Source organism: Acomys russatus, chromosome 32 (assembly GCF_903995435.1).
Source record: "Acomys russatus chromosome 32, mAcoRus1.1, whole genome shotgun sequence".
In the NCBI taxonomy this organism is placed as follows: domain Eukaryota; kingdom Metazoa; phylum Chordata; class Mammalia; order Rodentia; family Muridae; genus Acomys; species Acomys russatus.
Window position 1 is genome coordinate 14723085 of NC_067168.1, and position 23591 is coordinate 14746675.

Genomic DNA, 23591 nt, shown 5'->3' on the forward strand with positions numbered 1-23591 from the left:
ATACACATATGTGTGTATATGTGAGAGAAAGGACGGGCATATGGGGAGGTTTGGAGGAAGGAAAAGGAAAGGGAAGTGATAGAATTATAATCTCAAAAAAAATGGCAAAACACTACTGCTCTTCTAAATATCTTTGTAGAAATTTTAATTTTCACAAAACTATTAACTTGGAATATTTTAACACTTCTGCTGTGAAATGAAGGGAAAAAAATTTAAACGTCTCAGTTTTATTCTCTATACAGTAAACACTGACAGGGACAGCTCACATAAACAAAAGCTTTTATAGAGCCTCAGTGAGTTGTCAGAGTCTGAAGGGTCCTGAGATTAAAGAATTTAAAAACAAGTGCTCTGAAAAATCAATTATACAGTATTTTATACTGGAAAATCAAGGCTGCCTGTCAGATGTGGAAGTCAACTTAGAAGGTCAAGTGCCAGAGGTCTGAGAGTTGAGCCAGGGTTAACTGGTGTCTCAGTAAAGCCCACACAGCACAGGCTGCCCCTCCTCCACAGGGCTCTACCTACACACAGGAAGGCTGAGTATGTCGGAATGCTGCACTAAGCTGCCAGCTACACCATACTTAACATATCCACAGACACACAATACATACATACACACACAGACTCAATCTTATGCATATGTGTGTACCTGCATTACTTTATGTGCATCGTGTGCTCTCAGGCACCCCTGGAAGCCAGAAGAGGGCAATGGATCCCCTGAAATCGGATTTGGAACTAAAGCAAAAGGTAGGTGGCTGTGGGCTGCACTGTGAGTGCTGGGAATCAAACCAGGGTCTTTTGCAAGAGCAGTGAGCGCTCTTAACCACTAAGCCATCTTTCTCTCCTGCCCCATAAGCAGGAATTTCTTTAAAACCCAAGGCAATTAACCACAAAGAGCCACAAAACATGTTGTTTCAAAAATATAGAACAACGTGAGTGCTCAACCCAATGCCGTGGGTAAACCAGATGTCCTGAAGTATTTCAAATAATTTGCATCTTTGGGATTCAGAAGACCTCACGCAGGACCTCATCTCAAGACTATTCTCACACAAGGACATCAAGAGTCTCTGTATAGCCAAGATCTACACCACCTCTTATAGTTTACCTATTAAAAATTTATACCACGTGGACAGTCAACGGGGGTGGGGAATGTTATGCAAAAATTAACTTAATATTAAAATATTTCATAACCTAAAAGGTTTCTTTACTATATGATGACTATGTAATATATGGTTAAAATGTAATCTATAAGAAAAGTCACCTGAGGGATTGGAAAGATGGGAAAGAAGACTGGAAAGATGGCTCTGCAGTTAAGAGCCCTTGTGCCTTCTGCAGAGGACTGAGGTTCAGCTCCAAGCACTCATGTGGTGACTCATAAACATTGGTGACTCTGGATCCAAGAGATACAATGCCCTCTTCCTACCTCCATTGCAATCAGGTGTGCACGTAGTGTGTACACACATATGTAGGTAAACACGCATATCCATACAATAAATATGTATTTATTAAAAGTCACCTGACACGATCTGATGCTAGCTTCTGAGAGTAAGTTCTCCAGATATAAATCTGAGGTAACCAAAGGAAATGACTTTTAAAATAGTCTCCTACCTGAGATTGGGTATATGTGCAAACTGGGACTCAGTTATTTTATTGTTCAAGTTCCATGGAATTCTTACACTCAAAAAATTATTTGCATGTTTCAAAAGTAGTTTACCTAAAAGTAAACACATATTTTGTAATACAGAACTTAAGCTATTGGGGCTGGAGACATGGTTCAGCAGTTAAGAGCACTGCCTGCTTTTCCAGAGGTCCTGAGTTCAATTCCTGGCAACCACATGGTGGCTCACAACCATCTATATGGGGGACTGATGACTTCTTCTGTCATGCAGGTGTACATACAGATAGAGCACTCACATACAAAATAAATAAATATGTTTTAAAACTTTAGTTATTTTCTAGGCAGGATAGAGTCCCCAGATTAATGACAGTTCATTAAAATTGATTTGCTTAGTTTTATTGTAAAATGAAACTATATTGTCATCACAGATAAAATTTCTTACCTTGAATATTTAAATTATTAAAACATTTTAAAATATTTTTATTTTACTTTTAATTGTGTGTGTGTGTGTGTGAGTGCGTGCGCGCGTGTGTGCATACACTGTGGGTGAAGAGATATCAGTACACATGAGTGAATGTGTCTACAAACATCAGAGGCAATGGACCTCCCCAGAGCTAGAATTACAGGTGGTTATAAGACACCCAATGTGGGTTCTGATCCAAACTCTGAAATAATTCCTGGTCCTCTCTAAGAGAAATGTGCATACTTAATTCTGAGCCATCTCTCTAGTACTCTCAATATTTTGAATATGTCACACATGTCAACTGACACAATCTTTTCCTTAAAAAGTAACCAAAGACGCAAAGATTATGTTTGCATTTTCTTTGTGGAAGGTGTTTATTGCATCTCAGAGGGCAGACATGCACTGGGTTTTTAAACCAAAATACAAAGAAAAGCCATTTTGAAATTGGTTTAGGTAATTTTCCCCCATTACAGTGTATGTTATCCCCACAGTAAATTCAGATACAACCACTTTAAAGGGTACCATACATCTATTAAATAATTTGAAAAATAGGCAAATGCCTTTCCAACCCAATATGCTTTTACAAAGAGCTGCCAAGCCACTAAACAACACTGATCAACAGTGACCTTGTGTACGCATCAAAATCTTCAGCCAAGCCATCAGCACAGACAGTGACAACAAATTAAAAATCAAAGGATACAGTATGTACATTAAAAGATACAATTCGCTGAATTCAGTCTTATCACAAAGGTACAACAGAAGTCGCTTTAAGCTCAATTGAAGGATGGAGAAACACTAGTCTATAGAACACACAAAGAAATACTAACTGAACAGATTACGAAAAGCCACAGTGAAATAAAAATATTTGCAGTTATCTTTAAATTACAGATGTCTCTTGGGGCACGCTCACAGTCACATAAACAGCACATCTCTAATTTTTCACAGACATGATAGAAACAAACTCCACTTTTTAGTGCCTTTGATCAAGAATGAATAAATAGGTCAATTTAGATGCAGAACCTGCAAATATAATTAAAATATATATCTTAATATAGCAGTGATAAATATGGACTTCTCATATGATTTTTCTCATTCTTGATAAGGAAGCTTCATCAAGGAGAAGTTCTATTATGGACATTAAACTTCATATTTTTTAAAATAAAATTTCTTAACATATACAGTGCACAAAAATAAACATTTCTCACAACAGTTGAAGTTTCTGTGATTGGAAAAATGTACTCCACACTGAAAAAAGTTTCATATATTTAAGAGTGTTTTCCTCACTAGCTGATAGTATCACGTAACGCTTGTAACAGAGGTACAGAAGAGAGTTCATGGGAGGACTTGAGGGTTTGTCCAAAAGTTATAGATATATACATTGAAACCTTCAAAAACACAGACACACCTTTCCAAATGGCTCGCCACGCAACAGCTGCACCCTCCGTCCATGGGCAACGTCCAGAAAAGCACTAAAGGCATTGGAAACATCCATTCATTGTTTACGTCGTACAACACACAAACAACCCGAATACGCTACGAGTTGGAGAGTAGGGGTAACAGCTAAGGGAGTACACGTTCCTAGTGTTCACTGTCACAGCCAGTGTGCGGCTGTGCGCTGGGAGGAGAAAGTTACGAGTCAGCACTGGGTTTGGTACTGGTGGCTCACTTTGAAACTCTGAGCATCAATCTTTTCTGAAGTTTCCAAACTCAGGTTTTTTTTTTTTTTTCCTATTCAGTCACAAAAATTGCAGCTGTAAAGGAAAAAAGAAAGTATTTGAATTAGAAAACACAGTGCACACACACCCTCAAGCATTTTACCTCCCTTACAATTTTCCCTTTATAGGGCAAAGCACCTGTACACAAACAGGGTTAAAAATGAACAAACTCACATTTACAGTTTTCCAAACTCTTTTAATAATATAAGCTTAAAAATCTATTCAGGAAACTTAAAACAGTTCTATTTTAGAAAAAAAAATTACTGACAACCTTTAAAACATTGACACTAACAATCATAGTCATGAGATGTTCTCAACTAAGAGCTGATCTGTAAATATGAATGGTGACATAAAAGGTTAATGGTTGGACAGCTGTGCACTGGAGAAGATGGTGGGCCCCAGGGGCACATGTCTTCTCTCCCACCTCTGTCTACTTCCTTCATGTGCTGTTTTCCTTGAGAAATCATCTCTAGGGTCAGAAGAAATCTCCTCTTCATAAAATGTTTGTCTGTCTGCCTGGGGTGTAAATCCTGGGGACAGAGTCTGTCTCAAGCTTCCCTGTGTCTGTCACTCACCAAGGCTTCTAGTGTGTGATGAGAGCAGGAGTTTCAAGTAAGAGACTCCCCTAAGCAGTTCGGAAGCAAGCTGCTGCGATATCAGTGACGTCACGGCTTATGTGCCTGCCTGATCTTGATCCAAGAGGTACAGGCAAAAGGACAAAAAAATATCTCTTGACTGAAATGTCAGGGTATTAAAACAGTCTATCAACAGTTTCATTTAAAACAGATCTAATTATGTGGTCCAGGCTGGCCTGGAATTCTCAGCTCTCGGGCCATAGCCTCCAGTGTACTGGAGTTAAAGGCTTGGGTCACCATGCCTGGCTACTGTTAATCTTATCTAAACAAAACAAAACAAAACAAACAAACAAAAAACCTGTAAGATAGGATTCCGCACATACAAAGGAGCCAGCATTTAATAAACGCAGGCAGTGGGTGTATAGTACAAAGCACACTGCACTGTGGTCAAAGTTCCTGCATTCTTACTGTTTTTCTGGAGAGACCTTGAAAAACTATTTCATGCTCAAGGATTAGTTCTTTTAGCTATAAAACAGAGCAAAAACCTGACATGGAAAATATTGAGTAAATATGTAAAGCAACATTGCGCATAGGTGCAAGCAGCTGTAGCTGTGTTAGCTGTTGGGGCTGAGAGTAAGCACTTCCTGCCATCCATTTCCTCGCTCATGTTCACCGTGAACCATTTAGTAAATTAAATTTATGGAATATAAAACTAGGTTCCCAGAAATGTAAAAATCAGCTTGAATAAATGCAAAGGGCAAGAATCTTAAGATTTACCTTAAGATGAAAAATAAGAGTAGTGGAACAATGTGGTTATGTAGCCACATATAGTTTCAAATGACTTCTAAATCCAGTATTATAAATGCTGGCATCTTATGAAGTCTAGTCATCAGGGATACAGTGGCATCTCCCAGTTAATTTAGCAGCCTGGGAGACTTTTGCCTTGTTAGTATGATTTTTGTGCTTTTCAAGATATGAACAAATGACAGAGTTTTCTCCCTATAGTTTAACAAGTTACGATTTAAAAAAAAAAATCACTGGTAAGGACAGGTTTTGCGGTCAAATTTAAAACTCTAAACATTCTTATCTATCTTTCTATCTATCTATCCTGAACCATCCATCCATCCATCCATCCATCCATCCATCCATCCATTCATCTATCCATCCATCATCTATTTATAACACAGAAGTAACAAATCTCATACCTGGACCATTTAAGCATTGTATAAGATCACTATTAGGAGCTCACAGGAAAACTCAGTATCAGATACCTTAAATTGTTTACAAGAAATCCTTGATGTTAAGATCCGCTAATGGGTCCTTGGCTGGAGGTTTCTTGGGACTCTGGGTGGCAGGTGTAGGGCTTGGAGAAAGCTAATGGGGGAAAGGCCAGCCCCAAAGAGCAGAAATAGAAAGCACAAGAGAGACAGGTAAGCATTAGGCAGAACATATGCCAGAGAAAACACACAGAAGAACAGACGGCTAAAAGTCAATACAGCTGTTTCGTCCTACTTAGTCTGGGCTGTGCTTAACTGGAGTGGAAAAACATGTTGGGAATGACGTTTGCATTTCTTGAAATTCTTTGACATCAGATTCAGCCAAGGTGAAATATGGGGACTCTGGGAGAAAAACTGAGTTAGGAAGATGTGAGAATACATAGTAACCACACACACACACACACACACACACACACACACACACACACACACACACGCATGCACACGTACACACACAGACATGCATGTGTACACGTATGCACGCACACAGCCACAAACACGCATGCTCACATGTACGCATGCACACATACACACACAAAAACACACATACACACACATGAAGGAAGAGAGGGAAGAAAGAGAGAATGCAGTAATATTTTTATGCAAAAAGCATTCATTGAATCATTAGTAACACCAAACTATTAGGAATTACATGGCTTTTCTTACAGTAAGAGTGAGTTGCAGGAAGAAACTGTGACTTAAGTTTGCAGACAATACGGTAAGAAATTACTTTAAATTACTCTCTAACTACACTAGTGCGTCGTGTAAATTATTTGAAATGAAACGGCTTCTGAACAGTGTGCGTATCAGATGGACAAGTTGTTTCCAGCCTCATACCCTGCCCATCTAGGCTTGCAGCAAAGGCCCACAGACCTTATCTTGTGCGTTTATCCAATTCTGTAATTGCCAACTGCAGAAGAAACTTCTGGGGCCCTACCTTTCAGGACTGGCAGAGGAAAGCCTTAAAAAGTCCACAGGCAGCCCTCCTGGAGCAATGGCGGACACATCTATGTCTCGAAGCCAGTTCATCTCAAGATGATAGCAGTTGCTGAAATCTGGAGCTGTGGGGTGTGGTGTCTGTGTGTGTGGTCCAGGAAGGAGATAAAGGACCCTGAATTTTTCCCTGTGCCTAACCTACGGACTCACTGCAGTATCTAGCAATCTCATTGGTAAAACTGAGGTAAAAGCTCACAGAAATGTCAGGAAAAAATCAACGCTGAACCTTAAATGTGCTTAGCAGAAACCAAAGGTTCCATCCACACCTGCGATGACAGTATTATGACAATGAACTAAAATAATTATGAGATAGCCCAGGCATTGGTAATAAAAAATAGCCTTCTACCAGAAAGCCATAAATGCAGGTTTGTTTATTCTATTAGCCATTTATGCTTTCTCTCTGATAGAGGAAATATAATCTAAATATTAGGCCAGGGCATGGGAGGCAGAGGCAGATGGATCTCTGTAGACCAACCTGACCTATATGGTAAGTTCCTGGCCAGCCAGGGCCATATAGCGAGAATTTGATTTAAAAAAATACTTAAAATAAATAAATATTACAGAGGTTGCATAGTATTCCATGAGTTACTATAATATCAATTGTTATATATTTCATTCTATGATATTTTCTCATTTTTATTCTTCAAATCGAGTAGTAACTCGTGGTATTATACAATAAAAACAATCACTTTAAGTAATGAAATGATATTAACTTATTTCGAAGGCTTTCTCACACTAGGCATAATAAAGTTTAAAAGTTCTGAGTAAGTATCCTATAGATAAGACAATATAAATACTTATTTGGTACAATTAAAATGCCAGAGGAGTGAAGCTATTTTCTCACCTCATTAAATTCAACTGGAACTGCTCAGTTTAGTTTGCTTAGCACGTTGCTACTTAAGTTATAATTTTGGGTTCTCACTCTGTCCAGGCCAGTTGCTCAGGGAGAAAAGTTCACATGTTCCGTACACACCAGACAATTTAAAAGAAGAGTCAAGAGAAGGTGGCTTTCTGCATGGCAGTATTAGCAGCAAACTTTAACAGCATGATGCTTTGTGAATTTCTGTAAGTGGAACTACGGTAGAGTAGGGAATTTGGCCTCCCTAAAAACAGACGTTTCCATTCATTCTGGACCCTGCTAGATAAATTCTAAACCTTAATAATGACAGGTGTGACTTTGTTATTCATGGTTGCTTCTGGAAGCCCCCTGTACAGGTTAAGGTGTTTTGGTTGGTTGGTTGGTTTTCCGCCAACTTGGTACAAGTTGGAGTCATCATCTGGGAAGAGGGAACCTCAACTGAGAAAATGGTTCTATCAGCTTCTTGGTGGGGGGGCATTTTCTTTTTCTTTCTTTCTTTTTTTTTTCTTTTTTAAAGATTTTATTTTATTTATTATGTATACAATGGTCTGTCTGCATGTGAGCCAGCAGGCCAGAAGAGGGCACCAGATCTCATTATAGGTGGTTGTGAGGCAGCATGTGGTTGCTGGGAATTGAACTCAGGACCTTTGGAAGAACAGCCAGTGCTCTTAACCTCTGAGCGAACTCTCCAGCCCGGCATTTTCTTGCCTAATGATTGATATGGGAGGGCCCACCGTGGGTAGTGCTTTCCTGAGACAGGTAGCCCTGGATTGTATAAGGAAGCAAACTGAACAAGCCACGCGAGCAAGACCATAGATAAGCGGCATCACCAGGGTCTTTGTCGTGTTTCCAGGCTCCTGCCCAGAGCTCCTGCCCTAACCCTTCATGATGGACTATAAACCGAACGTGGAAAGAAACTCTTTCCCCCTAGGCTGTTTTCGATCCTGGTGTTCATCACAGTAATGGAAGGCAAATTAGGACAACTCCCGATAGCTTATGTTAACAAGGTGACTCACATGGTCCCTTCCATAATGTACAGTGAGATGACTCAAGAGTAGACGGAGGCTGGCCGTACCAAAAAGGTGAATCAACTATTATGTTGTTGAGTCTCTGGGCCACCTAATAGCATGCATGGCCTCCAGGGTGGGGAGGGATTGGAGACTGAGATCAACTCACAGGTAACAATTCAATTATTACTGTGCAATGAGACCTCACAAATCCGGATTGAAACCTAAGTGATCTGCAGTTGGCAACACTGTTGCACATAATGCTAGAAGCAGTTTCCTGCGTTCTCCTATCCCAGATGCTCCTATCACCTCTCCTCCTCTGATTTGTATCCGCTCACATCAATAAAACTATAACTGCACATGTTGTGCTTTCCTGAGTCCTGTGAGCCGTTATGGGAAATCTAAGCAGATGGAGGCCATAGAAAACCTCAGTTTTGGGTACAGCTGGTCTGAAGTGAGGGTGGCTCTGGGGACTCCCAAACTTGTGGCTGGTATTGGAAGAGTAGTTATTTTTATGGTGACTCTGGAGTTTGGAAACTCAGTGTCAGAGACAACCATGACTACACTTGCTTGGTTGCGGCCGTAAGCACCTGTAATCCCAGTGGTTGGGAAGTGGATACGGGCAGTGTGGGGCCAGTCCTGCCTACACAGTGACTTTCAGATCAGTCTGGGCTGCAACATGAAACCATCTTAAAAAACAAAAAGAAAAACAAAAACAAAAACAAAAACCCAACCCCAACTCCCAAACCTAAACTCGCATCACAGGGAAGACATGTGTCAGGTACTGAAAAGGAACCATTCTGAATTAGGTAGAGGAAAAGTTGAAGGACTACAGGGTAACTCTTTGTCACTGTCTCCACACCCCACACTGAAACAACAGCTATGAGAGAGCCAATAGGCAAGAACATCTTTTAGACAGCCACACTGAGGCAGGATAGAGAGACAGGAAAAATGACAGGACCACGAGGCAGGGAAGGAGCCCTTCACCCTGGAGTCTGATTGAAGCAAGAATTCCAGCCCAACAAACATTTGCTGTGAAGGCAAACCGAGACATAACATCCTTTCCACGTACAGCTAGCTTATGTTAAACAACAACGGACCATGCTTAAGGCCTAAACCTTGGGTAGGGTTTTCTAAGAAGTACCTTGGGGAATGTCAAAAGTGTTAAGACTGTTTATAGTACGGATACCCTACCTTCTAGACTCTGAACTTATCAACTGTAAACCTGTCAGCTGCAGCCCAGGAACACTAAGTGATCTCCCTTAAGGCCCTTAGCACTCTTCTAAGAGAGCTGCTTAAACCCACCCAAACGTACACCTGGCAGTGAAATATGACATTCTCTTAGAGATGTCTACACCTATGCTCTGAGCTGTGTCTCTGAGCACTTTTCTTTTAGCCCGCCTGTTAAATCTTTATTAGCCATTAACTCTGCTTTACTCTGGCTAGTCTGGACATATATATATATAAAGTCAGAAAGCCCAGTCTGTCCTGAATTCCTAAAGGACTAGGAGAACTCCTCAGGCTGCTGAGGGTGGAAGAGTGGAGCTGCACCTCTCGCCTCTACTCCTCACACCACAAACAGCACAAGAATTTTTATGTTTAGGAGTAAATGCACAGTGCTGTGAATTCTAGGAAACTGACCTGTGTGCCAGGCACAGCTGCTGCTCCAAAGGGTGGCCTCATCATTGGCTGTGCAAACATGACCGGCTGCTGAGGCATCATGGTCATGCCTGTCCCCGCAGGAGGCTGCAAAGAAAGGAAAACTCAGAGCAGGGCTGGGGGCCACGAGTGCAAACCCCAACATGCACACCTTCTATATGCGCCGGGCAACTGTCCACACAGGTAGAAACTATAATTTATTATGTTAACTCTGAACTCTGTGTGTTGAGGCTGTCAGATGGGGGAAGTCCCTGAGCTGTGTAAAATCCTGGCTGACCATGTGGCATCCTCACGTCAATCAGGAGCTGCGCATTCATCTCCAGTTAGAGTAATTCTCGAGGAGACAAAAGTTAACATCCTTAAACAGGATGGCCCTAAAATGTTCCGATGACGGAAGTGCAGAGTGAAAAGCCCCAGCACAGAAGGGGTTGATTTTGATAACCGAACTAAAATATGTAGTATTTTAATGATACAAAATATACTGTAATTTCATGACAATATATTTATTATACATTGTGGCTGCTTCCTCCACTTCCAGGCTAGGCTGGTTGAGGCCCAAAGAAGGGAACTTAAGTTGAGACTTCCTTTACTGTATTTCCTGTAGGAGTGAGGGCCTGCTCGTTGGAGAATGTGTAAAGATGGCTGGACTGTCAAGCACAGGCTTTTGGCACAGGCCATCATCACTCACCATTCCAAATCCTGCTCCAGGTTGCCCAACGGGCGGGGCCCCGGCACCCGGAGGAACCGAGCTGGTTGGAGGAACAGTGCCCTGCTGCACACACATGCCCACAGAGCCACACAGAACGGATTGGGAAAGAGACAACATAACATGGTTTTAAAATGATAGGCTGTAAATTAAAAATGTGCGCATTTCAAGTTTGTGTACGTGGATATACAGACATTCTCAAACTCCACCTCTACATTTTAAAGGATGGCTTCAGCAGCACAGCAGGGATCTGAGGTTCACTGCCGCTGTGCCCTTGGGACTCAAGGGTCTGCAGCTTCTCAGCCCCGCTCTGCTCAAAGCACCCTCCCTTCAGTGAGCCGTCTCTGCCCAGCATTCTATCCTCTGCACGAAGCAGTGTTAGGCATCAGAGCGACAGACAGGCCTGGACAGGCAGGGGTGTCTGCGAGGGTAGAGAACTCCAACTGGGCTTGGGAAAAGTGGCTTAGCTAGTTTTCTTAAAGAATGGAAGATACAGAAATTTAAAATATAAAATAAGGATCTTTTAAACCTTATGGAAAAGATGATGGTCTAGTTTCAAGTTTAAAATTGTGTGTGTGTGTGGAGGGGGTGCTGAAAAAAATATGCTCTTAAAACAAAATCTCACATAATAGAGATTGGCCTGTCTTAGGTTGGGTTTCACTTGCTGTGATAAACATCAGGACAACTTGGGGAGTAAAGTTTACAGCTTATGGTCCATCCTGAAGAGAAGTCAGGGCAGGAACTCAAGGCCAGAACCCAGAGGCAGCAACTGATGAGGAGGCCACGGAGGAGTGCTGCTTACTGGCTTGCTCCTCATGGCTTGCTCAGCCTGCTTTCTTATACCTTTCAGGACCACATGCCCAGAAGTGGCATTGTCCACCTCCCATATAAACTACCAATAAAAAAAAAAAAAAAGTACCACATTTTGGTCTGATGAGGGCATTTTGTCAACTGGAATTCTCTTTTTAAAAAAGACTATAGTTCGTGTCAAGTTGACATAAAACTAGCCAGTATATTAACCATTCTTTCTGATAAAAAAAAATGTTTTCATTACTTATTTAGACTATCAGGACACTGTGGCAAGAAATATGACAAAATATTATAATCCATGATAGGGAATATGCTGGAAAATCATTTCTGTAATTTAAAAAATAAATCAGAAACATAAATATACCATTAAATATTTGTGGAACCATAAGGTATTTAAGCATAGGTTATAATCATTATTACATGCAAAATTAATGAATTTGTATTTCATTGAATTTTGCATCTTGCTATGTCACTTCAGCGTCAACATGGGTATACAAGGTTAGTAGTTAAGTTAGGCAGAACACACTTGCTCTGTGTACATGAAAGCTGGTCAACTGTCCATATCATCCTGGCCTCACTGTTACCTACCGGTGGAACACCTGCTGACCACGTGGCTGGAGTTACTTTCGGTTGCCAGTTGGCTCCACCAGTCAACTTTTTCTCCCCAGCATTCCATTGGAGATCTCCCCTAAAGGGCCAAGCACAAAAAACAAACAAAACACAAAATTCAGAAAAAAAATGTGGCTTCCTGGATTCTTTTACTTGGGTGTAGGAGTTGTCTGTTTGAACGTGGTAATGATAAAGAGTATAAATTAAAACTTACAGAGGAGTCTAACCATACTGTATTAAGACAGCCCAGAGGTATTTAAAACAAAACAAATGAGAGTTTTGATGACAACAGGAATTTCATGTTATGTACAACAGGAAAATATGCCAGAAAAATTCAACTAAATTCTTTATTCATAATAAAAACTCCAATCAATATATCATCAATGTGGACACTTAGATCTTTTGTTTGTTTGTTTGTTTGTTTGTTTTGTTTTTTGAGACAAGGTTTCTCTGTGTAGCCTTGGCTGTCCTGGACTCGCTTTGTAGACCAGGCTAGTCTCAAATTCACAGTGATCCATCTGCCTCTGCCTCCCAAGTGCTGGAATTAAAGGTGTGCACCAACACACTCGGTGACACTAATATCTTGTTGAATTAATTTTTGCCTTTTTAAGTATGTGTATGTGTATACATCTGTATGGGTATATACATAGGAGTGCAGATGCCCAGGAGGCCAGAGGCGTTAGGCTCACTGGAGTTGGGGTTATAGGAAGTTGGGAGCTACTTGACATGGGCACTGGGAACAGAACCCGGGTCCTCTATTAGAACTATCTGTGCTCTTAACCACTGAGCTCTCCCTAGCCCTGCATCTTTTCTTATTTAAAACGCGCCGATGATGTTTTTTTTTTTCTTGCTCTTAAAGGGTTCAAGAGAAGGTTTTATGTGACTCTATCATGCCTAAAACATGATTTGTATCATTGTATGCTTCTAACAGGCATCCCAGTTTCAGTAACAAAACATACATGTGAGAAAAGGATATACTGTTCATTGTTCTTATGACCCAGGAAGGACATTTTAAAATCAACAGTAGGCAGGAATACTGTGCTTGATCTCCAACTTAAAGCTGTCAAGACTACACAGAGAAACCCTGTCTCAAAACACCAACCAGCCAAACACTCAAAACTACATCCTAAAATATTTCCAGAGGTAACAGTGGCAATCCTAGCCCGAAATAGAATATTATTTTCAAAGTGGAGAAATAATTTGGATATTTCAATATACTAACAACAGAAATATAGGTTGAAATAAAAAAAAAAAAAAAACAGGTTAAGAATGGGAAAGAGTGGGGTAGTAGCAGCGGTGGCGGCAGTGGTGTGCGCCTTTAATCTCAGCACTCCGGAGGCAGAGGCAGGTGGAACTCTGTGAGTGTGAAGCGGCCTGGTCTATGGAGCTAGTTTCAGGACAGCCAGGGCTACAATGCGAAAGTCTGTCTCAAAACAAAACAAAAGATGAGAAATAATATACTCCAGTAAATGAAATGTTTGGATAGTCTTGAATAAACACACACATATGAATTGTTAAGAGAAGAGTGGATTAGTTGGAAAATACTCACTTTTTTGAGGTGGTACCAGATATTCCAAGATCTACAAATGAACAAAAGAAAAATAATTTAAATCTGTATATTCATCTCATATGTTACAGTACTTGAGAAATCCAGGACTCACAGACTCAGAAGAGGTCTGTATTCTTGCCTGGCAACGACTGTGTCCAGTTGGATGAAAAAGAAACTACACTAGTAAACAAAGCTGGAATTAAAATAAATTTTTTTTTTTTCCTAGAAAGGGTTTCTCTGTGTATGTAGCCTTGGCTGTCTTAGACTGGCTTTGTAGACCAGGCTCGCCTCAAACTCATAGGGATCCACCTGCCTCTGCCTCCCTGAGTGCTGGAATTGGGATTAAAGGTGTGCATCACCACGCCTGGCTCAAAGCTAGAATTTTTAATTCTCTTTTACTCCATCTCACATTTAGTGTGGACTTGCCCAGAAGGTCTGAGATTGCTTTCCGAAAAATCCCTGTTGGGCGCGCGGTCTGAGAGCCTGACTGGTGAATGGCTCTTTCGACTGTCGTGATGACAGATGACAATGACAAAATGACTAACTGGCTCACTCTGCCTAGACTGTTTCCCTGAGCACTGTTGCCTTCCTTCTTCACGTCTGGAACTTGGTCGGGTGCCGGGCAGTGTGTGCCCACATGATCAGTGGTCAGTGAAATCCCCAGGGCTGGAACATCTCACACAGCTGTGCACCCTTGTCTCACTGCTGTGGTGGAGCCCAGATGTGAGCTGAGCCTTGTGATGGGGTCCAGGAGCCCTACTCATGGACTGTGAATGTGGGGGTGGTCTTGGGAATACCTGGTTTAATCACCTACCCGCTCCCTGCATGCTGTCCCCGTTGTACTTTGTTTATCAATTTGGCAAAGATGATTTGACCCTTAGTTGAATCAGGCATTATCCTAGGCACTTGGGATAGAGCCATCAAAGAGCCCCACCCTGAAGGAAGCTGCACTACAATGGTGTGCCACAGGTGAGAAAGGATCACGTAACGATGATCCAGGCTGCTAGAAGGGGAGAATGAGGGCAGAGGCAGACAGTGAAGGCCTCCTGGACAGGGGATGCTTTCCCAAGAGCTGAGTGCTCTAAGCTGAGGGAGCAGCCAGCACAAAGCCTCTGCTAAGTGTGTAGCCGATCTGTTACATGACGATTTTCATATATATTTCTTACATTTTGTTTCTTAGCATTACAAAGTAAGCTATGCATGCCAACTAAATGAAATACAGAACTCATTACATATAATTTTGATCATTTAAAAAAAAAAAAAAGAGAGAGAGACTATTTTTCTATGTTGCCCAGGCTAGCCTCTTAAGGTTCAAGAAGTCCTCTTGGTTCAGCCTTCCAAACAGCTGAGCTCATGGATAAGCCATATGCCATTACTCCTGGATAGTCATCTCTATTTTTAGAAGACAGAGATGCCTCACTTCTAAAAATTTTATTTCAATTAGATTATACAATTTATTTTCTACAGTAAGTACTTGCAAAGCCAATCAAATATTTATGCTGATCATGTGACGAGGCAAAAAATGGGCAGGTGCTCCACACACATGCATACACGGACCCCATCGTGGCAGACGGGAATGCTATGAGGTGTGAGGCCTCTTGGGAAGGAGGCCCTGAGTGAGCCGCATGCAGGAGGCTTACTATGGGCATGGAGAGAATGGACCAGTCTGAGTGGACAAGTCTGCAGTGTGGTCTCAATGGGCGCTTCTGCTAACACTGAGAGGTATTTTTTAAAGACACTTTTTGTGAGATCCAATTCACATGCCAGAAAATCCATCCTTACAGTGTGTAAACCCATGGCTTTAATCTATTAACGTAAGTATACAGTCATCACTTGGGGCACACTTTTGTTGTCACAAATGAAACCTTGTGCCTGTTAGCAGCTACTCCTTTTCCTTTCTTCTTACCTCACACCTACAGTCTCTAATCTACTTCCTGTTTCTTCTAAATTGCCTAGTCTTTGCAATTTGTATCATGTGTGGTCTTTGTACAGGACTCAATCTTTCACCTAGCCTAACATATCCGTGGCATGTATCACGGTGCAGTATGCAGCAGTATATCATTCCTTTTTCAATTCAAATAATAGTTTATTATAAATAATTATGAATAATAAACCATTATATGTTATATGTAACATATATTTATAAAATATGTATATATGTGTATACCACTTTTCATTAACTAATGGGCCATATGATTGCTTCTACCATGAGGCTTTTATAAATGGCAGTTCTAAGAACATCTGTACGTGCTTTTGTGCAGACATGCATTCTTTTTTACTCCATGTACCTAGCAGTAGAGCTGCTGAAAGGTATGGTTCATGCTGTTGCCATGCCGAGTCCCTGCCACACTTCTTTCCACACTAGTCACACTGTGTTACAATGCCATCCGTACTGTATAAAGGCTTGAACACCCCACATCTGCACCGGCGTTCCAATCTGCTTTCTTCACAGCCACCCTTCAGGATGTGAAGTGGTCAGTCACTGTGGCTCTGATTTGCACTCACTTGACATCTTCAAGATCTTTCCATGTATTTAATAGCCAGGGTGTCACAAAGGCATTTTTATGGATGCCCAAGCACAAGAATGTGAAATACACGTTATACAGGAAGATGCATAAAGAAGTACAGAAGAATGACCTGCTAAGCTTTTGCTATTGCCTAATATTGCGAGACATCACAAAGGCAGACCCATATGCCTTGGTTGAAAATAAAATTCAGAGTTAAAGCAAGGCCAATGTCCGTAATAACTGTCCCTCTCCTCAGATCCAGCTTTAATTTCCATATGTCCTTTACACTTGCTACGCAATCTCTCCTCAAGTCTGCACTGAAGGCTTCCACTGCCCACAGATGTTCTCCTGCCAGCTGGGGAGCTAGCTCACTCTTTACTCTCAGGAGGCGTACTCCCACTTGGCACTCACGATGTCACATAAAGCAGAGCTTATTTATTTGAAACTTTTTACTGTTCTGTATGGGCCCCTTTGTGAGAGCCTTAAGAATAGAAACTTTATCTATTGTGCTCACCAAGTCATCTCTAATGCCTGGAAGAACACCTCCCGATCAATAAACACTGGTTTAAAAAATGAATTCGGGGGCCGGGCGTGGGGGCGCACGCCTTTAATCCCGGCACTCAGGAGGTAGAGGCAGGCTGATCGCTGTGAGTTCGGGGCCAGCCTGGTTGACAAAGTGAGTCTAGGACAGCCAAGGCTACACAGAGAAACCCTGTCTTGAAAAAACAAAAACAAAAAAACAGAAAAACTCCAAAGAATTCTGACCCTATGCTGCACTTAGTATAATTCTATTTTCAGGTGGTTACATACATACGTACATGAAATGCCTTTGTAGATTACCTGTACATGCCAGTGTGTGTTCCTTAATTGTTTTTTGTTTTGTTTTGTTTTGTTTTTTGGTAATTTAGATTAAAAGTGAGGTGGGTATTTTTGGAAGACAATGGAATACTAAGTTCTTACTTTCTAAAGAAAGGCTCTGGGTGAAATGCCAACTACTTGGGACCACTCTTTAATACACTCAACCGTAAGCAAAACCAGAGAGAGACAACTGTGAAAAGACACAAAGAGAAAGGACTCCAGTTTACATATGACTCAAGCCAATAGAACTAGACCACTACTTACTGCCTACTAAGCTGGCCAGAGATGAGTCAAGGTCGCTGCCAAGGCCTTTGTTGGCTGCCACTGCAGGACTGGGTGGGACCATGGAAACAGGTGCAGGCTGCCCGGATGGTGCCATGGTGGGCATCAGAAGATCGCCTAAACCATCAAACACTGGAAATCAAACAGATCAGGTTCAGGAAATTTGAAAGAAAGAAAGAAAGAAAAAAAAGATACAAGAGAAGGACATTATGCAAAAGACAGTTTTTAATGAAACCATGGGAACACATGAAAATACATTCTTTTAAAAGGAACAACATAATGCATATAATTTGAGACTCTGAACACAAAAAGAACGTGTCTATTCAAAATCGATGGAAATGCTAATGAGGAGAAAGGCGGGGCAGAGGGCTGCATAGTGTAAGGTACTAGAGAGAGCACAGAGCCAGGCTGTGACTTGGCCACACCCCTTACTAGCTCTGTGCATCAGGGAACTGACTTCAGTTTTCTCATCTGTAAATGGGAACTCTACCATTACGCCTTTCTTGTAAGGGCCAAATGAGGCAGTGTTTTCCACACGTTTATTGCAATGCTTCCTCTGTATAGGCACTCAGTAAGTGGTATACATTGTTACTCTAATGAAAAACAACCACTAAGCACTTCTATTCTAAACGGCAGTGGCGTGTAGTAAACTGTAAATGATTTACCCAGGCAAATCTAAGATGCTTTTTTTTTTTTTTTTTAAGCAATCTGGAGTTGCAAAAGATGTAACTCCTGGGTGTCCATTGAAATTAGAATAAAAATAAACGGTAGTTTGTCAGCATATAAGAATCTGAAAGACACTTGCTCATATATTAAAGGTAGTTAATTTTTATTTTCCCCTTTCTTTTTACAGCAGTGTTTGGATTATCCTTTGTGGACATATTGTAATTAAATAGGATTTTGAGGATAGAATTCAAGAGCCTACCACTGGTGTCCCTGATCCCCATATGACCAATACCACTTGTTCAGTTCCTAGAATGCAGAAATAGTATCCAAAACACAGGCTTAGGATTTCTATAAGATATTGCTAATATCTTATTTACATAAACACGACCACACAGTCATTCTAAGGTGGGAAAGACAGCATTCAAGTCAGCACTGGCAATAGAAGCAACCAGATTGTCAGGCAGGGGATATATTTAGGGTGTTTCTGAAACACATTGAATTGCCAAAAACTCACCAATTGAAAATTTGTAGGAAGGACCCAGCATGAGAAGAGGAGAATGGAAGAGAATACAAACAAAATGACAGCAGTGATGAAAGGTTAGAAGCGAAGGTAGTATTTGTGTCTCAACTTCGTAAAACGGAGGGCCATGCAAGCTTCAGAGGGTGCAAGCAACGGCAGGAGCAGGTGTGTGTCGGGGGTGTCCACACACTCAGACACTGTTCAAAGATTCACTACAAAGTGTTTGTCCTCCCTTTACCACCACTAGATCATGTGCATGTGAGCTTGTGCAAAACAGATGGTGGGTGTGGTAAGATTTCTGGCTAAAATTCAAAAACAGAAACAGAAAGGACAGGAGGTTATTCTTACAGCCACCAAACATGTCCTGGACATTTTCATTTGAGTTATTATAGGTTGAGGGCCACCAACCAGGCTTAACACTATCTGCTTGTGCGTTTCCTACAGTCACACTAACCTTGGGAAGCTGATGCTAGCATCAGAAGTGAGGAAGAGTGTTTGAATAACCAGTGCCTCACCTGACGGGTCAAAGGAGCTGCTGCTTGAAGTTGAAGGCGTTGTTCCAAAAGCTGCCTCGAAGTTGGGTTGCAGCAGGTTATTCTGAGCTGGAGTCACTGGTGTTGTGGAAGGGGCCATGAAAGAACCCCCAAATCCTGATGGGAAAATAAAAGGTTCCGGAAAAATGTCAGCTGAAGGGAGAGGAAAGGCCATGAAAAACAGTCAGACAAAGTTTCAGGAAACTGAAGAGGAATGACTGCATGGTTAGCAGTGTAAAACCAGGAGGCTGGTTTTGCAGAAAGCTTCTCAAGTATGGCAATCCATCGTGTACGGATGACAGATCCGATTGAACCAGAGACCAGGTAGCAAGTAAACACTTAAGTACGCGATGTACACGCATTAGCAAACCTTACTAGAACTTTTGGTATCGGAATCTGCTATGATAAAATACATAAAGCAAAGAAGCATTAGAATTCAGATCAGTCTCTATCATACTGAAACTTTACAATGGCAGTAATGGGCAACTAGAGCATGTTTAGGTGCACACAGTGGCTCAATAATGAAAGGCAAATTTTTAAAAATGACCATCGAATCCTTAATTCTTCATGTGCTTTAGCCCCCAAGGCACCACAAAGGGTAGGTAGGTTCTCATCACTGTTAACAGTCGCCGAGGGGATGTCCTATTTGTGGTGGGCATCCCTTGTGGTTGTCTCTTTGCTGCACGTAGACGACGTTGGCAGTTACTCCTGTGAAAGCTTTCACTGGTGCACCATCACTTTTAGATCCCTCTGTAGAGCAGTCGGCACCCCTGCAAACAGGACTATAGCCAGACTCACAGCTCCTGATATCACGAGCCTCTGGAAGGAGTTCCATGAGGTGTTGTTTTCCGGTGCTGCTGGCTACACTCCATCCTCTGTGTACATCACTGTCCACAGCATGTGGAACATAGCTCCATCCCATTCTCATCATGTCTTCATCCCTACACTCCCCAAGTTCTAACTCCAGAGATGGCTTGCTAGGTCGAAGAACTGCGTGCCATTTCTTCCCGTCTTTTCTATTAAGACTTATCACAGTGCTCGAAACAGTAAGTTAATGTTTACTGAAAGAAGGATAAGGACTTAAAAAAAAAGATTACTGAAAATTAGTCAAATATCAAATTAAATATTTATTCTTTGAATTCTGGAGGCAGATGAAGTCTAGGGTGATTATGTGTTGGTTCTGTATAAAAATATGCAATCTGCAAGGAGATAACTGGGGATTACTTAGTAAGACACTAGGTAGTTTTCTATATAAAGGGCTTTTTTTTTTTTTTTTTTTTTACCAGTAGTCTGTCACCCCCCCCCCCACTTTCTTTTTTGGAGACGGAGTCTCACTAAATATCCCCAGATAAACCTAAACTTCACTATACAGACTATACTGACCAATTCACAGAGATTTGCCTGCCTCTGCCTCTTGAGTGCTAGGATTAAAGGCATGCTCCACCATGCCTAGAATTCTTTCTTATAACCAATTTGTTGCATATACTTTTTTCAAATCTAGCCATATCATCTCTTTTTTGTAAATAGCTTGCAAAAATACTATGTATGTTAAAATTGCAATTTATAAAATGAATTTATCTTTTTAAAAGTAATTTCCATTAAACTTTGGTCATCTTTTCAGTATTAAGCAATAATAGTCAAGTCATGTTATCCCTATAACTCAAAAGTGACATAAATTTAAGATTTTGTGGTTTAGACTTTCCTTGAATACATAGTTGAAAGTACTATGTAGTCACAGAGATTATGCAGAGTGATCTTAGTATTTAAATGACATTGAATTAACTTTAAGAAATTATTTGCTACAAAACTATATTCTCCACATCAGTGAGAACTAGTCATATTATGAAGCAAATATGAGCTAGAATTATCATTATATTTTGGATATGATGGTTTTGGTTTTACAGACATTGGTGGCCAAATTAATGATGAGTTTTGAAACATTACACCTCAAGTTGGTGTTTAGGCCACTGTCACCTGGCCTAATTCTTGGTTACAGGTAAGACTGGAGATGGCCGCCTTTGGCTTAGTTTCTTAAAATCTCACCCAAGAAAAAACAGTACGTTCTAGAGCCATAGTAGCACAGGTTCATCTGTTTCACCTCTGGCATTCCATGGTTAGAAGTGACTCTGAAAAAGTCAAACTGTCTAGTAGATTCCACAAAAAGGGGGAATGTGTTTGTGCATGTTCATGCACAGCTTATTGACTGAGCACTAATGAGCCTCACTCAAAGCTAAGCCCATACTCATAGGGGGATAAATAATAGTGCTTCTATTAACTAGTGTCTATTCCACAAAAGTGAAATGTGACAACAGTGGGATGAGGCAACCTGAGTGTGAGCCATTGTTCTAAGCATTCTCTTTTGAGTTGACCCATTTGCATCACACACATTTGGCCACTTAGATCCTGCAAAAATAGCACTGTCTACCATAGGTCTGTCCGACCTTCTGCCATTGTGAAGCAATGGCATCTACAATGTTTACACTGGAATGGTGCTACTGAGTTTAATTCCCTTCCGGAAATGGAAACAAAATAAAACAAAATACCCCTCTCAAGTTTTAAAATTAACTTTAAGATTTTGGGCTTAGCTATATTCACAACAGTCTTCAGTCGTGTATGGACCAGGCCATGTCTGATGCCATATAAAACATATGAATTAATTTTGTTCTTAGAAAAAAAAAAAGCCCAATGAGGTTCAATAGATGAGACGTCAGAGCCATTAGTTTGACTCCAGACTTTAGTTTCACTATATCAAGCAACTTAAATTAAATCAGCAGTTTTCAACCTGTGAGTTGCGGTCCTTTTCGCAAACCTCTCTCTCCAAAAATATTTACATTATGATTTGTAACAGTAGCAATATTACAGTAATGAAGTAGCAATGAAAATAATTTTTATGGTTGGGGTCATCACAATATGAGGAACTGTATCAAAGGGTTGCAGCAACGGAAAATGGTTGTTGAAGTTACTTTTGTATATAACAGTGCTTGTTTCTCTTAGCTTATTTCTTAACATGGCTATCACACAAATAATTGAGACTCTTTTATAATACGAAGATTCACAATACAATCTCAGCAATATAAGTCTGTTCTTAACCCTCTGTGCTATTTTGTCTTACTCCCAGCAAATCCCAGTGATACTTGAACTTTGCAGCTTTCCTTGGCTCCAGCTCCTTCCTCCTGATCCTCCTTGGACCTCTACTGCTGGCCAAATCCCCTGCTTCCTCCTAATTCCTCCTCCCCTGGATGGCAGGAAGTCCAGCCCTATTCTCTCACCTGCTCAACAATTGGCTATAAACTTCTTTATTGACATATCAGGAGGACAATTGGGGAGCAGAGTTTACACAACATTTAGATAGGAAATCAGAATTTAAACTACACAATAACCTTATGCCTACATCTCTCCCTTTTAGTCTAATAAAAGGATCCTTTTCTTATAATAACAAACTATATGTAATATAACAATTATGAAAATTATTAGGTAAGACTTATTATTTGTAGGTTTGGTATCTTTGGATAAAGTATTCCACTATCTATCAATTTCTATCATCCTAAAGAATTTAACTGTGAGATTATAACTAGTCTTCAACCCCATCAGAGACCTCAGAAGGAATAAATATTACCTAAATACATAAGTAGTGCAGGGAAGCAGGTTCCAAAAGTATAGAAATGACAGATATGTAGCTGCCTGGACAGTCCCTCAAAATTTCACCATAGCGTTGCAGCATTATCTTCAGTCTTCTGGCCCAGAATATTTGACAGACTTTTCTGTGAAGCAGGAATTATAAAGGACTTGCTCCTGCATCCAGGTTGTCCTGTTTGGACAGTATTCTGTCTGTAATTGACACAAGGACATTTTTTCGTGCAGTGGCTAGCTTGACACATATGAAGCCTTTGATGCTCCCTGAAGTAGAATGAGGTGCTGCCAGGAGCAAAACTGTCTCGTGTCAAAAAAGCCTTAAGCTATTAAAATCTTTAAATGCCATATTCTATAGATCTCTGAGGTTTTTGAAGACCATCTATCTATCTTATCTGAACTTCAAGAAATGGTAGAAGATGAAGATTAAGTTGTATGTCATCAACATATTGGTAGTAGAATTATTATCTGAGAAGTCTAGATCTAAATTTAACTAGCTTTTATAAAACAATTTTTTAAAAAAAAAATTACCCATTTCATTTAGTCTTTTTTCTGGTTTTATAATACATATACATTTTCAGTAGCATTTTCTTTTTGTTTTTAAAGTTATTCATAATAGTTGGCCAAATCAGCATTTCACTCTACCATATATTTATTGCCTTTGATGTACATGTAATCTTATTTCCTTCATGAGGTGTACAGTACTTACCTGCTAGCAAGAAAGAATCTGTGAGTTTGGTCACTAGGAACATGTA

At 40.7% G+C, this 23591-nt stretch overlaps 1 protein-coding gene across 16 annotated transcripts in view; it reads right to left on the bottom strand.

Moving 5' to 3' along the window:
* Positions 1–3696: 3696 nt before the first annotated feature.
* The window catches only part of Snap91 (synaptosome associated protein 91), a 114752-nt gene continuing 94857 nt past the window's right edge, over positions 3697–23591 (bottom strand). For 7 of the 16 annotated variants that reach the window (XM_051140018.1, XM_051140034.1, XM_051140024.1 and 4 more), the window contains 8 exons: positions 19189–19323; positions 17470–17619; positions 13841–13871; positions 12271–12370; positions 10855–10938; positions 10149–10253; positions 5640–5742; positions 3697–3829 (listed from right to left, as the gene is read on the bottom strand). In XM_051140018.1, coding sequence (XP_050995975.1) covers positions 5650–5742; positions 10149–10253; positions 10855–10938; positions 12271–12370; positions 13841–13871; positions 17470–17619; positions 19189–19323 — 698 coding nt within the window. In that variant the 3' untranslated portion in view covers positions 3697–3829; positions 5640–5649. The remainder of the gene's footprint in view (positions 3830–5639; positions 5743–10148; positions 10254–10854; positions 10939–12270; positions 12371–13840; positions 13872–17469; positions 17620–19188; positions 19324–23591) is intronic. The other 9 variants (XM_051140030.1, XM_051140023.1, XM_051140021.1 and 6 more) reach the window with 6 other exon arrangements.